Source organism: Panicum hallii, chromosome 2, assembly GCF_002211085.1.
Source record: "Panicum hallii strain FIL2 chromosome 2, PHallii_v3.1, whole genome shotgun sequence".
NCBI lineage: Eukaryota > Viridiplantae > Streptophyta > Magnoliopsida > Poales > Poaceae > Panicum > Panicum hallii.
Window position 1 is genome coordinate 13,643,881 of NC_038043.1, and position 17,938 is coordinate 13,661,818.

General features: G+C 46.7%; 1 protein-coding gene across 3 annotated transcripts; it reads left to right on the top strand.

The window, feature by feature from the left end:
* Nucleotides 1-1,041: 1,041 nt before the first annotated feature.
* On the top strand, nt 1,042-17,301 carry LOC112883522. Of its 3 annotated transcripts, XM_025948823.1 has the most exons (12): nt 1,042-1,216; nt 1,638-1,745; nt 1,821-1,958; nt 2,384-2,692; nt 3,361-3,727; nt 3,966-5,455; nt 5,543-5,628; nt 5,715-5,933; nt 7,085-7,213; nt 14,425-14,769; nt 15,997-16,193; nt 16,912-17,047. In XM_025948823.1, exons 1-11 carry the CDS (start codon nt 1,109-1,111, stop codon nt 16,118-16,120), a joined length of 3,423 nt encoding a protein of 1,140 aa, XP_025804608.1. In that variant the 5' UTR covers nt 1,042-1,108; the 3' UTR covers nt 16,121-16,193; nt 16,912-17,047. The 3 variants fall into 3 exon arrangements, with proteins under 3 accessions (XP_025804608.1, XP_025804609.1, XP_025804610.1); XM_025948824.1 differs by lacking the exon at nt 1,042-1,216 and having other exon boundaries at nt 1,236-1,745; nt 15,997-16,112; nt 16,912-17,301; XM_025948825.1 differs by lacking the exons at nt 1,042-1,216; nt 1,638-1,745 and having other exon boundaries at nt 1,837-2,022; nt 15,997-16,112; nt 16,912-17,301.
* The last annotated feature ends 637 nt before the right edge of the window (nt 17,302-17,938 follow it).

The window sequence follows — 17,938 nt, forward strand, 5'->3', positions numbered from 1 at the left end:
CCATCACGATGCGCTTGGCGCACATGCCAGAGCTGGACACCATAGCAGGAGGTATCCTTGTCCGTATGTACCGATAGAGGCCCCCAGGCCCACCTCGGGTGAGGAACGAACCCGCAGGTGGGGCCATATCCCAGCGTTGCGCCGGGTGGACGGGTTGCGCCCGTCGTGTAGGGGCAAGAAGGACAAATCCCCCTAGCGAGATCCCTGAGGGGTCGTCCTCCGTCCGCGTTCTGCGCGCCAGACGGTTCAGTTTCTTGTCTTATTCGAGCCCATCCCGCAGCACTAGCGGTTCGGATTCCGCTTCCCCCCCACCTCCAGCGACCACACTTTTGACCGGGGGGCCGGGCCCACCAGTCATAGGGGGTGAGAGGTGCGGGCCTGGTGTGAGCGACCCCTTCAGCTTCCACACGGTCGTCGCAGGTTTCAGAGGGGGAGCAGCTTTACTTAAAGGCACACGCCGTAGAGATCGGCTACTTTTCCGCACTTGCCTTCTCCAGACGCCGCCGCGCCCCTTCGTCTCTACTCGCACATTTGCGATTTGCTTTTTGCGCCCGGCATTTCTTCCTCCTCCGCCTCCTTTCGATCTGAGTCCCCGCAAAGCAGCAACCACTGCCATGTCTCTGCTTCGCAACCCCTGCCGCTTTCAGCGCCAGAGCTAGCTTGACGCGTTGCGCCACCTCCTGGGGTGGACCTCGCCGGAGCTCTCCGGAAAGATCCGAGCAGGCTTTGATAGTTGAGCAAAATTTCTGATTTTTTTAATTCGGGGTTGTTTTTCAAATTCGGTGACAAGTTGAGGGGTAAAATGGACCTTTCGCTTGTCGGAAACTTAATACAGCCAATTATCGCAATCTTTTTTTTCGTAATATTAGCAATTTTTTTCAACCATTAAACTAGAAAAAACATGGATGGACCGGCACCCGCCCTATAGTCTACAGTTTTGGTCCATCGAAGAAACAATTATTAAGAAAAAACTTTAATTTCGTTTTGGCGCGCCGACCTGCCGGATTCGCGCCCTCCGCCCTCAAACACACACAGAGAGAGAGAGAGAGAGAGAGAGAGAGAGAGAGAGACCTATCCAGCGGCGGCCTCGTGCTTGTCGGCGGGGAGGATGGCAGCAGAGGAGGCGGAGGGCGACCGCGTGATCGAAATCGTGTCGGCGGGGTCGCTCTACCGCCGCGGCGGCAACTGGGAGCGCAAATACTGGAGCTGCTCCAGGGTAAGGCTGCCAACCAGGGCCTAGGGTTTCGCCTTCTCCTTCAAATCCCCTTTGGCTCAGCTAGCTTGTTGCTCGCTCGCCTCGCTCTCACGGTACGCGGATTCCCCCCGCGGGCGCCAGTGTTGAGGCATTACTATCTTAGGCTTCTATTTGTTTATTGGGCGTTCGATGGGGTAGTTGGGCTAGAAATGCTGCGGTTTAGTTCAGGGATTTGAACAGGAGCGAAGTCTACTAGGATGTGCATTCGCAACTTTGAGACTAAATCGCAGCTTGGCAGCAATTCCAGCTACCGGCCCCTGTTTTTTTTAACAATTCAGTACACACTATATGGTACCATGCTTCTGTCAGTGATCTCATTTTTTCTTTTGGTAATTTTATCCATGGTTGCCTAATACATGATATGTAATGTAATTCATCCAAGGGCAAGGATAGGTACCCTTATCCTGTAGGTTACCATGCAGTCCGCCATTTCTCTGGGATATCGTACGCCATGGAAATCCAACAGGGGCCCAGGGGGCCGATATTCCTGGTGATGAACATTCTGCACCGATTTGGCTTGCCTATGTATGGAAACAGATGATAGCCTGATAAGTTCAATTTGCAGGTCACATCCACCGAAGGAGACTCAGCGACAGGGGAGACCCCTGATTTCGCTTGGAAGAACCTCCAGAAGAAGACTGGGACTAAAGTCAGGAACTTGCAGATAAGAAGGTCCTTCCCTCAGAAGATTGATGGTGCTGAGGCATGTCCTGATTTTCCACACCTCTAGCTACTTCGCCATTTCACATCACATCAAAATAGTCAAGGTTCTTCTTGCTTGTTTTATTTGTACCAAGATGGCATACTGTGATTGGTTTTGTATTTAAAATAGTTAAGGTTCTAGTTACTGAACATTTTACACCACATCAAAATATCCATCCCTACATTATTCTGCTTGTTTTGGGGTAGCTTAATACCGGGGAGGGGGTGTAACTGATTAATGGTTTATAGTTAATTCTGGTTTACTCCTTTTGAGTTTGTAACCCTGACTCCTTTTTCCCCAGTGGTACACGCGACAACTAAACATGTATTTCCTGAACACCAAAGAAAAGAAAAGAAGGGGGGGTAGGCACACATAGTTATGAACATTTTCATTCAAGCAGTTGAGAACTATGTTGTCTTATGCAGCTTTTTGGGTTAAAAAATGCATCTGTTCAGAGATTGCTTCGTGAGCTCATAGTAGATTCAACTGGAGCAGTTGAACTAAACCTACCTCGTGCAGTTTCTTCTGAGGATGTTGTACTGTTAGCTCACAAAGATGCAGCTGATGTTTCTGAGGCTGAAGATCTGCCTGTTTGCTTGGGCACAGAATGTGAAACTGCTAAAAGAAGTATTGAGCCAAGCCAGTTGGAAAGCCCCGCTAAGAAGGTCCACTACCAAGACATGTTTACTTCAGTTGATAATTGCAATGTATCTACTCATAGAAATGCAAATGAAGTAAGCTGGGCCCTTCTTTCTTTACACTCCTCTTCCCCTTGAAGTGTGGTTGGTGCTTGATTACTTACGTGCACGCATTACTTTTGTCAGTCAACTAAAGAAATTACATCACAACTTATCTGGCCTATCGGTAATTATAGTCTAATGTTTGAACCTTCTATGATTTAATGGACTTTATTTCACATGTATACCACTAAACAATTCATGTTGGACAACTTTAGAGTACTTCTTTGTAGCTTCAGTAATCAGGAATGTGCTGTAAAAATATGTAGTTTTTTCTGCTGTGTCTCTTTGCCCTATTTCCTACAGGAGTTACATAGCCTTGCTCACTGAATGCGCCTCTGGCATGTTTTCTTTAATTAATGAATGAGAACCTTTTTTGGATAATAGTTGTCACCCCAAAACCTGAGACTTTCGTGAAAATTGGACAGTATACTTCAACACCTTTAGGTGAGAACATGCACCATGATTGTGCACAAAATGTCTAATTATCACACATTTACACCAAAACAAATAAATCTGCACCAAAGTCAGGATGTTAAAGAACATTGTTATCATGCAAGTTTCAAAGGTCAGTTGTGACCTGGTTAATCATCCTCATGTGACACTGCTACTTCTGTGTTGAAAGGCCATTATTTGATGATGATTGTTGTTTTTCAATATTCAAGCGAGGTCCTGCAGGTACAGCACTGTTGGAAAATGTATATGATTCAAGATGCACGCTTCCATCGCTGGAAGAAGTCCCTGGCAATTCAAAATCCACTTCTCTTGATGATAATTTGGGAGAGCCTTCCCCAGTTTCATCTGAACAAGTTGGTTTATCTTCTGGTTCTTATTTGAGCTCTGAAAAGACTGATCTAGAATTGGCTGAGAAGGAAGTAGCAAAGTCTATGATGTCTATTTTGCTTCCCCAGGCTATTCCCCTTCTCAAGAAATTTAACAAAAAGAAGAAATCCAAGCGTAAAAAGAAAGAAAATTCTACTGTTTCAGTGAGAACAACTTCAGCTCACAATCCATCTGATGATCGCTGCCAAGGTAACTAAATTTAGTTCTCTTGTGGAAATATATCTTTGTTGTTGACTTGTTGCGGAAATAGTTTTCATGGAAAATTTGATTAATCATAATAGTTAAATGGTCTTCCTTTCCTTTTGATAAGGGGAACTTCTATAGCCAAGCAAGCTGCCTGGTTCAGAGTCTTACGACATTTGACTGATGATTATTTTTCTTCTATGTAAGGGAGATATGGTGCTGAACGATTTCTTCCTTTTAACAGGTTTAACTGTACCTACAATTATTGGTGAAGGTGTAAGTAAAAATAGTTCTGGAACGTGTGACCATGGGGGATCTCATTGTGAAAGGGTTAAAAATGGCTCTACTGATGATGACTGCAAAAATGTGTTTAAATTAGGCAAGATGAATGATTTTGTTGCAGATAGTTTTGAGGATGATGCACAGATTTTGGGCGATAACACATCCAAATCCATGTATGTTCATCATCATGAGTCTGATGATGCATGCTCTAGGGGACCTAATGAGAACTCAAAGCTGCTATATGGCAAAACTGAAGGTCATGCTAAACTTTATGAGTGTCAGGTTGGTGTACATGATGGCACAAATGCACCTGATGTTGTATATGATCATGAAAAAGGTCAATATATTTTGTCTGATTCACTCCTTGCTTGTCTAGAGGAAGAGTTTGGTGGGGAAGATAGTTACCACCCTGCAAACTACAACCAGTATAATGGTGATGTTGAAAAAATTCAATTTGAACAGCAATTTAATGACCTTACAAATGGTACAAAAAATGGCTCATCAGTTTCAATAGATGTTTCATACCACAATAAAACTAGCAGTGGATCAGTTGATGTTTCTGCACAAGCTTTTGCTAGAAATGGTTCAGCAGTTTTAAGGAATGGAGAGTGTTTAGCAAATGTATTGCCTCCAGTTCATTCTAATACATATAATGATGCTGCGAAGTGGGGTAAGCATGATGTGAGTTCAACTTCAATTGCCCCACCTGCATGTGAGGCAAACTCATCTTTGTTGGACATGCAGGATGAACAAGATCATACTAAAGTGCCAGCAATTAATCAGAAGGAAAATAGGCTCCATGGTGTAAGCTATAAATGTAAAAAGTCTAATGGTCTTTTTCAGAAGAGTAATACTAGTTGCCATTCTGACAATGTTGAGTTTTTCGACAAATATGTTGCTTTTGAACCACCAGAAAAAGGCAGGCATTCTAATGATGGGTCACAAGGAGTAAGCACAACTAAAGTGTGGCCTGTTGGTGATCGACCTGAAGCAGATAAAGGAAATGTGCTTGGCAAAGTGGAAGAATGTCAGGCTGGATGTAGAAATGGTAATATGAAGGCGATGTCTGTCAGTTTGGAAAGCAATATTTGTGAACGCATACCTCTGAAGGGTGAAAATGATGGTTTTCATCATCAACCGGGTCATACCCTTTCTGTCACTAATCGTACACATGGGTTACTATCTGAATACACAAAAGCGCAATCAAGCAGATCAGGTCATCACCTAGAGCTTGTGGGATGCTACCTGCACCAGATGCCTGTCTTGTCTATCATGTTAAACACTAAAAATCATAGCAGCTTATATATTTATGTATTCTGTGGCCTTCTGGAGAGCTGCCAAAGGTTTGTTCATGTTTATACTGTCAGTAAAGACCAGCAAGATGCACCACCGTGTTTTGTTGGTTACACTCCCCTTCTACTTCCTTCCTTGGATCAGTCTTGTACAGGAAATGTAAGAGCTTCCTGTGATCACAATTACCCCCTCTCTCTTGGTGATGAAATATTGTGTTAAAATCCTTTATACTTTTGCTCTTTTCAGTTTTCGTTCGGAAGATCTGGTTTACAATTTACACCTGATGGCCAGTTTCTGGTCCTCCTGAGCTGCATCAGAATACCTTTTTGCAGGTTGTAATCTTAGTCCCTTAGTTACATGCATGAAAATGTTGGATACACCCCTTAAGCTGGTGCTGATTAAATATGCTTATTGGCAGGATGCAGAACATTGATTGCTTGTGCTCCGTTTGCAAGTTGGGCCAATGCGAGGATAATTCTTTGAAAATCGTATCCGTTAACTTGGGTTATGTTTCACTTATAACCAAATTGATGCCTTACGGGACAGCGTCATGCATTTTGATCTGTGAACCAAATTACATTGTAGTTATTGAAGACAACAGAAACTTGCATATCTGGAAGATGGTCAATGATTGGAGGTACGTATTTTCTATAGTATAAGCATTAAATGTGCTCCTTCCATCCAAAGTTTTACTACATGATGAGTACGATATTTTTCTAGTAATTTTCTACTTTTCATGTTAAAAGGTTGAAATGAATGATTGTGCTCTGCTATAGAAATCAAAATCTATATCAGTCAAGAAACGTATACGCCAGAAACTTGATGCACTCGAATATGTCAATCAATCATGTACCATATACCAAAAAAAGTATTTGCATTAACTAAAGCATAGGGTTTGTTGTTGAAAAATATACTGCATGCCTCCTACATTCGTTTTTAGTAGGCGTATTAGGATTCAAAAAAAAAGTCAAACCTCATAAATTTTGACCAATATTTATGAATGCATGCTTAGTGTATAGAATTATATGAATAGTTCCGTATTTCAAAAATCTTTTAATACGGCATTGATTTTGTAGATATTGATGATATTGTTAGAGAAATTGGTGGTCAAATTATATCTCTAAAGACTTCTTATCCTAGTATGTTGTATGCCTACTAAAAATGAAGGGAAGTAGTACTTACTTCATAGGAATAAAAGTTATGTAATATAGTTTATAAGGAGTCCCAGTGGAACCATTTGAATTGATGAGGTTGTGAAAACTTTTGATTTTTAAATAATTGACTAGAAGTTAGGTCTAATAAATTACAACAAACATTAATCCTTTGGAAAACCTTGAGATTTTCAGAGTTCTATACTATAAATACAAAGTCACTTAACATTCCAATTTCTTTTTTCTTATATTTGTTAACAATTAGAACTCTTTCTGTGTTGATTGTCCTTATATACATCCCAAAGCTACAAGGAGAACTTTTGATACTTCCAATATGGTGCACACTAACAAAACTAGAGTGTTATGATGTCCAAGAAAATTTTTGTACTTCAAATGCCTATTTGTTTGTCTTGTGGATGCCCTAGTATTTCTAATGAACACATGTTAAGTACATCCTTTTGTATTTCTAAATGTTTTCTCAATATTTCTTTGATGCATTGATCCTGCGCTATGTCCATTGTTGTGCTTGCCTTTTGCTTAGGCATCAATTGCGATTTGAGATCATATTTATTGCAGGAGCTCCCTTAGACTTGATTTAGATATCTGTACCAACTTCTTATTTCCTTTGTTTTCATAGCGAGATATCTGAGGAGTATGTGATTCCTAGTTTGGGTAATATGGGTCCTTCTGTACTGGAGCTTGGAAGAATGCCAAAAAGCAGCTCTCTTATTATTGGCCATGATGGTGCCGGTGGCTTTTATTTGTGGTAGGTTCTTGCATCTTAATTTTTTCATTTCGTGTATTCTATAGTACCGAAGGGAATTGTACTGTAGTGTGTAGTGTCGTGGTTACTGTTGACGTGGTAGTTTCTTTTGTTGGGGATTAGATTATTTGGTTTGTGCATCTCCTATGCCTCGTGCCAGCTATATCGAAATACTTATCAGATCAGATAAATTATAAGGTGGAGGAGAGAGAATACAAGAAATGACCTGAGCCATTTCTCATGCAAGATATGCCTTCACCAGTAAAAGGGGAATAGAATTTTATCAAATTAGTGTTAGAGCATAAAGACCTATCTTAAGTGCGTTTTTTTTGTTGTTTTGCAATAGAACAATCCACCTTTGATGGGTTAAGTTTTTGTACTGTTAGTCTTTGTGGTCCTCGGCATGGTGGTCTTGCTGCTCCAACCAGGACAGCATCTTAGATTAAGCATCACTAGCTTTTAGACTAGCATCTTAGACTAGCATCTCGGCATATGCTTGGCTGTTTTGGCCAGCTATAAATATGTATCCCCAACCTCTCAGGTTGGTATGGCATTGTGTGAGAAATAGACCAGAAAATTGCCTCAACTCCTTGTGTCATCCTCTCGATGAGAGTAAGAGTTTTGATACTAACAACTGGTATCAGCGCCTTTCTATCCTGTAGCTTAAACATCTCCTGCTCATCTCCTTCCCACGCCTCCCTTTGTCCTCAGCTGGCAGCAGGAACACCGGCTGTCCCTGCTCATCCCTCTTCCCCTGCGCAGATGGCAGCAGCTAGTCTGAGGCAGCCTCTTCCCCACGCAGCAGCCCCCCACTAGCGCGCCATGTCTGAAGGACAGTCTCAGCGCTTGGTCGCCTCGAGTGCGCGGCACCGGCAGGAGGCCGAGCTCGCCGCAGCAGAGGAACGCGAGCGAGCGGCGGCAGAGACCGCTGCGACGGCGGTGAGGGCGTCAAGGCTGGCGGCGGCGGAACTGGCAGCAGCAAGGGCGGAAGTGGAAGCAGCAGCGGTGGCGGATGCAGCGCGTGCGGCGGCAGTGGAGCTCAAGGCTCTACGCGGCAGTAGCATCAGCAGCTCTGCCTCTGCCGACGGCAGCACCGACGTGGAACTCAAGCTGGCGAGGGAAGCAGCGGGAGAACGGGCGGCGCAGTGGGCAGCCGCGCACCCCCACGGGTGTGGTGGCGGCAATCCAGACGGGCTTGGACGAGCTGGCGGCGCTCTTGGTAGGGGCGTGCGCAACGACCGCGCTCCCGGTGGCGGCAGCCCAGACACCCGTGCCGGCGGCGATCCTGGCGGGAATGCGCGCGGCGGCGGCGGCGGTCGGGTCGACGGAGATCGCGGCCTTTACAGGTAGCGCGGCTCTCCCTCCCCGGACCGGTGCCATGGTCACCACGGGATCCAGGCTATTGTCAGGGACGTTAGCCCCGGCGGTGGGTGGCCTACCCTCACCAAGACCAACTATGTCGAGTGGGTCGCGGTGATGAGGGTAAGGCTCCAGGTGCGGCACATGTGGGAGGTAGTTCGGTACGGCGATGTCGACTACGACGAGGATCGATGGGCGCTGGATGCCCTCATTGGTGCAGTCCCGCCCGAGTTGTAATTCTCGCTTTCCAAGAAGCGGACTGCCAGGGAGGTCGCTGCGGCACGCATCGGCAGCGACCGTGCCCGCAAGTCCACACTGCAGGCACTTCGCAAGGAGTGGGAGAATCTCGCCTTCAAGCTAGGTGAGGACGATGATGACTTTGCTCTCCGTCTCAACACTCTGCTGCTGAAGATGGTGTAGTACCGCGACGACACCTACGACGAGGGGAGAGCTGTTGAGAAGCTTTTCTGCTGCGTCCTCGAGAAGTACAAGCAGATTGCTCGCTCGATCGAGGAGGCGGTAGGTTGCCTTAAGGTCGTCGATAGCGATGAGCCACAGCCTCTCTCGGGGCCTATCACCATTGGCGGGAAGCTCCATCTCACTCGGCAACAGTGGGAGGCCTGCTAGGGTGACGGGAGGAAGGGGGAGCCCTCCTCCTCGATAGGCGGCCACAAGCGCGGCAAGCCGCGCAAGGCGCACGGAGGCGCCCAGGCCATGGTGCGAGGACGTGCCGAGGGTGGCACCGCCGGCGCGCACAAGCCGGCACGAGACGACGCCTGCCACAACAGCAGCAGGGTTGGCCATTGAGCCAAGCACTGTCGACAGCCACGACGCGGCCAGGCCCACATCGCACAGGTGGAGGAGGAGCCGGCTCTGCTCCTGGCACACGCAAGCATCGAGCTACCTCTAGCGGCATCAGGCCGCAGCGGCTCTCCTCCACCTTGACGAGCCGAGGGCACACGCCTTTCTCGGCGACGCCTCCAACAACGACAAGACTGACGGGTGGTGCCTCGACACCGGCGCCACCCATCACATGACCGGTTGGCGGGAGTTCTTCACCGAGCTTGACTCCAGCGTCTGAGGCTCCGTCAAGTTTGGGGACACCTCCGGCGTGGAGATCAAGGGCGTCGGCTCCATCATCTTCACCGCCGAGTCTGGTGAGCACAGGCTGCTCACCGGAGTCTACTACATCCCCACGTTGAGGAACTCTATCATCAGCTCGGGATAGCTGGATGAGAACAGTTCGCGCATGGAGGTCAAGGACGGAGTCATGCGGATTTGGGATCGCCATCGTTGCCTTCTTGCCAAGGTAACCTGAGGCGCAAATCGACTCTACGTCCTTAATGTGTAGGTGGCACAACCCCTCTGCCTCGCTGCTCGTCGGCACGACGAGGCGTGGCAGTGGCACGAGCGCTTCGGGCACCTTCACTTCGAGGCCCTGAAGCGGCTCAGTGCCAAGGAGATGGTGCGAGGCCTGCCATGCCTCGACCATGTGGAGCAGTTCTGCGACGTCTGCGTGTTGACGAAGCAGGGGCGGCTCCCCTTTCCCCAGCAGATGAGCTTCCGAGCCAAGTAGCGGCTTGAGCTCGTGCACGGGGACTTATGTGGCCCGGTGACACCGGCCACACCGGGAGGACGATGTTACTTCCTGTTGCTCGTCGACGACCTCTCCCGCTACATGTGGGTGATGGTCCTCGGCAGCAAGGGAGAGGCTGCGGACGACGTTACTTCCTGTTGCTCGTCGACGACCTCTCCTGCTACATCAGGCGCGCGTAGGTGCTGTGGAGGCGGAGTGTGGCCGCAAGCTGCACGTGCTGCGCATCGACAATGGCGGCGAATTCATGGCGGTTGAATTTGCATCGTACTGTGTTGATGAGGGCATCAGCGCCACTACTTTGCGCCGTACAACCCGCAGCAGAACAGCGTCGTCGAGCGGCGCAACTAGACGGTTGTGGGGATGGCTCGGGCCCTCCTCAAGCAGAGGGGGATGCTGGCTATCTTCTGGGAAGAGGCAGTGGTGACGGCTGCCTATATCCTCAACCGCTCGCCTACCAAGGCTCTCAACAGCAAGACGCCGTATGAGGCTTGGCATAGGCGCAAGCTGGCGGTCTCCCACCTACGGGTCTTCGGCTGCCTCGCGTTCACCAAGGAGCTTGGCCACGTCGGCAAGCTTGACGACAGGAGCACTCCGGGGGTGTTCATCGGCTACGTGGAGGGCTCAAAGGCCTACCGTATTCTTGACCCGGAGACACAGCGTGTGCGCACGACGCGCGACGTAGTGTTCAACGAAGGGTGACGATGGGCATGGGACAAGGCGGCGGAAGACGGCTCGACTTCGCCGTACAACGACTTCACTATTGAGTACGTCCACTTCAAGGGAGCTGGGGGAGTAGGCAGCTCCACTTCACTGAGCGTGCCTACCCCAGTCCCGAGCCTCCACCGACCCCGGCGCCCGCTACTCCGGCAACGCCACGCTCTCTAGCCACGACTCCGGCTGCGACTAGCTTTTTGCTGACACCACTACCGCCAGTGACCCCACGCACTCCAGCACCACCAGCCACCCCTCCGAGCACGACTACTCCAACACCAGCTCGGGTCGAGCATAGCCCGATGGAGTTCGCTACTCCGCTCTCTCATGAAGAGGAACGCATCGACGCATACCACGACGATGAGCTGTTTTGGTATCATACGATGGAGGACCTTATCGGCGACCAGCCGGTGCCGGAACTGGTACCTCACGATCTGGAGGCGCAGTTGCACCTTGCATGCGATGACGGCGAGCCTCGATCTTTCGCAGAAGCCGAGAGATGCGGCATGGTGTGCCGCGATGCAGTCGCAGATGGACGCGGTTGAGAAGAATTGCATCTGGAAGCTTGTTGACATCCCTCGTGGTCACCGCGCGATCACCCTCAAGTGGGTGTTCAAGCTGAAGAGGGATGAAGCCGGCGCCATCGTCAAGCACAAGGCTCGCTTGGTGGCACGCGGTTTCGTGCAGCGGGAGGGGATCGACTTTGACGATGCCTTCGGCCCTGTGGCACGGATGGAGTCCGTGCGACTCCTTGCGCTGGCTGCCCAGGAAGGCTGGCGAGTTCATCACATGGACGTCAAGTTGGTGTTTCTTAACAGCGACTTGAAGGAGGAGGTCTACGTGCACCAGCCGCCGGGATTTGTGATCCCCAACAAGGAGGGCAAGGTGCTACGCCTGCGCAAGGCCCTCTGGCTTGCGGCAGGCACCGAGGGCGTGGAATGCCAAGTTGGATTCCACGCTCAAAGTGATGGGCTTCGAGCAAAGCCCGCACACGGCGGCCATCTACCAGCGGGGCAATGGAGGAAACGCCCTGCTAGTGGGCGTCTACGTCGACGACTTGGTGATCACCGGCACCAAGGATGCGGAGGTGGCAGCGTTCAAGGAAGAGATGAAGGCCACCTTCCAGATGAGTGACTTGGGACCTCTCTCCTTCTACCTGGGGATCGAGGTGCATCATGACGACTCCGGGATCACGCTTCGACAGACCGCCTACGCCAAGCGCGTCGTTGAGCTGGCTAGGCTCACCGACTGCAACCCAGCTCTCACTCCAATGGAGGAGAGGCTGAAGCTGAGCCGCGACAGCACGACGAAGGAGGTGGACGCTATGCAGTACCGGCGTCTTGTGGGGAGCCTTCGCTACCTCGCCCACACACGGCCGGACTTGGCATTCTCCGTCGGCTACGTTAGTCGGTTCATGCAGCGACTGACAACGAAGCACCAGTAGGCTGTGAAGAGGATCATCCGCTATGTTGCAGGGACTCTCGACCACGGTCTCTACTACCCGAGGTGTCCTGGGGAGGCACACTTCGTCGGGTACAGTGACAGCGACCACGCCGGCGACACCAGCAAGAGCACGAGCGGGACCCTCTTCTTCCTCGGCAAGTGCCTCGTTAGCTGGCAGTCTGTCAAGTAGCAGGTGGTGGCCCTATCCAGCTGCGAGGCCGAGTACATAGCGGCCTCCACCGCTTCGACTCAGACGCTCTGGCTCGCTCGACTACTTGATGATCTTCTCGGCAGAGACACTGGAGTGGTGGAGCTCAGGGTGGACAGCAAGTCCGCTCTGGCCCTGGCAAAGAACCCCGTTTTCCATGAACGGAGCAAGCACATCTGGGTGAGGTACCACTTCATCCGAGGCTGCTTGGAGGAAGGGAGCATCAAGGCGAGCTACATCAACACCAAGGATCAGCTTGCGGACCTACTTACCAAGCCCCTTGGGAGGATCAAGTTCCTTGAGCTTTGTTCCCGGACTGGGATGGTCCAACTTTCCCACAAGACGACGCACAAGACCTAGGGGGAGAATGATGGGATAAGTCTTTGTACTGTTGGTCTTTGTGGTCCTCAACATGGTGGTCTTGCTGCCCCAACCAGGACAGCATCTTAGAATAAGCATCACTAGCTTTTAGACTAGCATCTTAGACTAGCATCTCGGCATATGCTTGGCTGTCTTAGCTAGCTATAAAAATGTATCCCCAACCCCTCAGGTTGGTATGGCATTGTGTGAGAAATAGACCAGAAAATTGCCCCAACTCCTAGTGTCATCCTCTCGATGAGAGTAAGAGTTTTGATACTAACAACCTTTGGGGGCTTTAGACATGAAGTTACCCAGTTACCCACCATGAGATCCACCTCTGCTGGCAGACATTGCCCATAGAACTTGGTTTTTATGGGGTGCATGAGCCCATGTTTTTGGTTTGTGGGTTGGTGGAGGCAGGGTCTGAGGCATACATCAGCCTCGTCTATGGCATATACATCAACTCATCTGAGCTTTGTAGAGAAGCAGGGAACAGAGCTAGTGGTTCGCCTGCAGGTTGGTCTTCTCGGTTTCATAACGGAGACACCTGCATTAGATCTTCTCCCTCTCCTACAAAGAACATTGTCATTTTGTCAGCCAGTTCTTGATCAGTGTTTCTTTTGATGTTATGTGTTGCTTGCGTTGGATCTCAATTTTTATGAAAGTGCTTGGTGAAGAAATGTGGAAGTTGAGTCGAAGAGATTTGCTGCATTTGTGAGTCAGGGGAGCAAGTTTGGAGTACTTCTCTGGCTTTGTCAAACTGTTATCGTTTCATTTACAATGATGGAAAATAGTTTCAACTGGATGAGCAAGAAAATGCTGACGCTGAAAGTTAATTGACAACAGCAATTTTGTATTTAATTTGGGAAACATGGGAATTATGCATTTTCATACTCCAAGATGCTAATAGGCTAAAATATTCAAGGTTCAGTCCCATTTATGTTGCAGTATGTAAACAGTTTTGAACCAAACTCAAGGTTCATAGGATGATTCCAAACTTTTCTAGAAGGCCTACCATGTTGAAGGGTTGATACTACAGTAAAAATCTAAAATCTGTACACTAATAGGAACTAGCAATAGATCAGAGCATACTTGTTATGCTGGGTCCAGCAGTGATGGAAGGATTGGCTATGATTACTGTAACCTGCATCATGGAAGCTGAAATGTTATCTTTAAATTACTTAGCTACATGCATATATCGTAATTTGTTAGCCAATCATGTTAGTTACATATTTCTAGGATTCATTATTTAATAACAAGAATTGTTAGTGGTAATGTTGTCCAATGCACTAACAATACGTATTGCATAACAAAGAGGTTGCTTGTCTGCTCTTCTTACTTTATTTGTGTTAACAAGCTTCACATCATAACAAATGTCTCATGCATCCATGTGTGCATGTTAACAAGTTCTATGTTACAATTGACCTATGCTGTATGAATTTCAGCTTTTCTTCAAATATGGTTCTTTTTTATGATCTACTGCATTTATATATTCTTTTAACAGACATATGATTTGACAATAAATAATTTTCTTAGGGACATCTCCAAGCGCACACTATTGGCAACTTTTACATCTGCTGGAAACATTGTCTTCCAGATTCTGCCAGTAGGTTTTTGTAGTTTGCAGGACATTATTCATGCTCCAGTTGATGACATAGATAAGAAGCTACGAGAGATTGGGATCAGTGGCATGTCCAGAAAAATTGACCAGGATCACTTTATGATGCCGCCAAGAGATGATATAGGAGTTTGGGTACTGATTTCTTCTGCTTCGGTAGCTGAGTATCAATATGATCTTCGAACCAAGGAGCACAATCCGCGATGGAGGCTCGCTCTGCTAGCAAAGAAAAGAGTTGTAATGGGAAATATTTTGGATACAAGGTATGCTCACTTCTCCATGTACTATTATGCCATATGTTGATTCTTTCAGATGAAATATCACATACTGAGTTGCTCTCATATTTGTTAATGGCTTTGATTAAGTATCATCATTTTATGTTTCATAACAACTGTTTAGCTGCTGGTGATGTATGTTGATTAATGCTTGTGTCCACAAGCTGGAAAAAATCTAGCTAACCACACCTAATTTTCACATGATTGCTGCTACAGAGCACGGAGCAGAATAGAAGATGATAATAATTTTTTTTAGCAAATTTTCCAAAAGTACACATATGTTGCCATGAGTATCGCGAAGTATAGATTTAGAATTGCGTCACAGAAGTATATATATTTAGCAAAACAGATTATCAACAAATTCAATCCGGCCACACTGGATGGGATTTTAAAAGGTGGGTTTGGGTTTCAGTAGGTTTTCTCAGCACGAACCTTACTCCGATCAGGGCCTGGCCAGCTGGCCAGCCATCATGATGGACACTCTGATTCTTCAGCCATTTCGTGCTAGTGTTATGAGCGGCAGCCATGTGTGGTATTGTAATGGCGTGCTGCTGTAGTGCACAACAGATTTCAGTGGTTAGCCTAGAGAAAATCCTTTATTACTAATGTTTTTCTTAGCTTGCTTAGTATCAGGTTGGCTTCAGGTTTGTTACAGTTAAGTCCTGTTAGCTAGAGATAAGGTTTACTGGCTCAAGTTGTTACGGCGATTTTCAAGCAATCAATAATCAAAGTAAAGTCCACCTACAGTATCCCATCTCCTCAGGGCTATTCAATATTGGGGCTATTCCACCTCCAAGTCGCTCCAGTCTGACTTCCCTGACAGATATTTACTGTCTAGAAACCAATACATATTAATTAACTCGTCTACCACTTTATTGTCCCTGCTGGCTATACTCGACTGACTGTTCCATCTACGTGGAGACTGAAAATGGTATGCCATGATGGGCTATCATCAGCATAGTAATATAGCATGCAATTCTGAAAACTGAATTACATCTAGATTTTTACATGAGCTACTGGATGAAGGTATAGACTAGTTTGCTACTTTGCTCGCTTAAAAGCTCCTCATCAAGAAAGGTAAGGGGTTGAAATACAAGAAGGGCAAAATATTTTTGAACCAGATCTTGGGTTTTATTTCGGCGCGATAATACCCTTTCTCAGTTTCTCAGTTGAATGTTCATCAGTTTGTTCGTTAATATACATTTTTCTTTTCAGAATTACTGCTTTAGATGCCTCCGGTAACTATGGATTTGCTGGAACAAATGGTGGCCTGTTGTATTTGTGGGAATTGTCTTCTGGGAGAAAACTGATTGGTGTACAGTGTTTCAACCGTAAGTGACACAGAACCATGTCTTCTTGATGTCTAACAGAATGTAGAATGTTGGAATGTTAAAACATGATACTACAAATGGGTAAGGCAATGAGAGTTCATTTTTCATTCTAATCTTGACTGACCCCATTCGTAACAAAATAACTTGTAGCATTATTTTTAAGTAGTAGATACTTCTAGCAACTAAGTAGGTTTGGAGGCCGTGGTTAAGCTAACCCATGCTCAATTTTTCGTGGTCATTACTACACTGTGCCCAACAATGTTAACCAATAACCATAATTTGTTCTTGTTACAATCAATTTTGGAGTGAATTATCTGTTTTATATTATAATGTTTTCTTTGTATGGGCTAAACCTAAACTTTAGCAATAGCTGATTAGCCAGCTGACTTTAGCTGGCTAAAATTAGCAATGTCCTGTTTGGATACATGTGTTAAAATTTAGCTGTGTACAGGGAAAAGTTCATTTTGCCCCCATAAAGCGTGAGGGATGAGGATGGATAAGGTTTGGTGGGGGTATTTTTGTCTTTTGGCCATATGGTTGCATCCAGGAGTGCACTTTAGCTCCTCTTGTCTAGCTAACGGGCTAACGGGTGAAAGTGCGTTTGGCTAAAGTTTAGCCATGCACTAGCCATCCTATTTGGATCTCTAGTGGCTAAATTTTATCCCTTTCAGCTAAATTTTATCCGCTAAAGTTTAGCCCATAAGATCCAAACGTGGCCTAAGTCTGGTTGGTAAATAAACCACTCGTAGTTCTAATCAAATGTAACGATTGTTCACTAATCTCCAAGTTGTGTAATCAGGTGGGCCAGTCTCCTGTGTTGCTGTTGATGCCAAATCAGGTGCAGTGGCAGTGACTGACGGTGGGTGCCAGGTATTACTTTACACTCAGGACAAGGTACTAACTGATGCCGGGGCAGATGAGCACATGTTTAGGATGGACAAAGTAACTGCTGCGGCAAGCTAAAAAAGTTTTGCTATTGTATATATGTATAGCTGTAGTCTGCTGTGTGTACAAGGTTTTGGTTTATTCTGTACTTATTCTGATCTCGGCACTGTGCACTGCAGCAAGTGTAGTCGTCTGTTGTAAGTTGCCCCCTGTTAGAAATATGTCATATTTTGTTGTATCCATGATGTATTATATGTTCATTGAATATTCATAAAAGGCAATTTATATTGATTGGCAATTATGTGAATTGTTTGTGAGACTCTTTACGTATGGTTATTCTAAAGTTATTCTTAGTCGGGGTTCATGTATGGACACACTAGTACATCTATTAGTTGATGATTGTGTTTCACAAGTTATAGATATAGAGATGCCAAATTAATAATGTAGGCGTATGTAAGACATGAGGCTGGACCGACCCAACTCGGGAAATAGTGATATCTCATTACACAATGTATACGCTGTGTCCTTAGATCTGAGATTGTCACATGTACTCAAGATGTGAACCGACCTACTTAGGAGCTATCAAACGCTATTCCGTAACTGGGTAGTCATAAAGGTGGTTTTTGGATTTGTCAAGAAGTATACCATGAGACATGGTCAATCAAGATGGGATTTGCTCCTCTCTACTTGAGACAGATATCTCTGAGCTCCTCGAGTGATTGGATCAAGAAATGCCTAGCCATGCTAGGGTTAAGTGTTAACCAAGGATTTCGGATCACAACATCGAGAAAGAGAGATCACCTTGGAGCTAGACCAAATATCGTGAGGCAAAAGGAATAGTATGTATATGAGATTGTGATGGCTCGTCTGATATGATCTTTGCGCGCGTATAGGAGTTGACACGTCTTGCTAGAGGCCACTGTCAACTATTGGTTGAGTAG

Coding starts and splice junctions, on each gene's coding strand:
- LOC112883522 (XM_025948823.1), top strand. CDS start 1,109: ATGGCAGCAGAGGAGGCGGAGGGCGACCGCGTGATCGAAATCGTGTCG. Junction 5,934..7,084: donor AAGATGGTCAATGATTGGAG/GTACGTATTTTC, acceptor TTGTTTTCATAG/CGAGATATCTGAGGAGTATG. Junction 14,770..15,996: donor GGAAATATTTTGGATACAAG/GTATGCTCACTT, acceptor TTTTCTTTTCAG/AATTACTGCTTTAGATGCCT.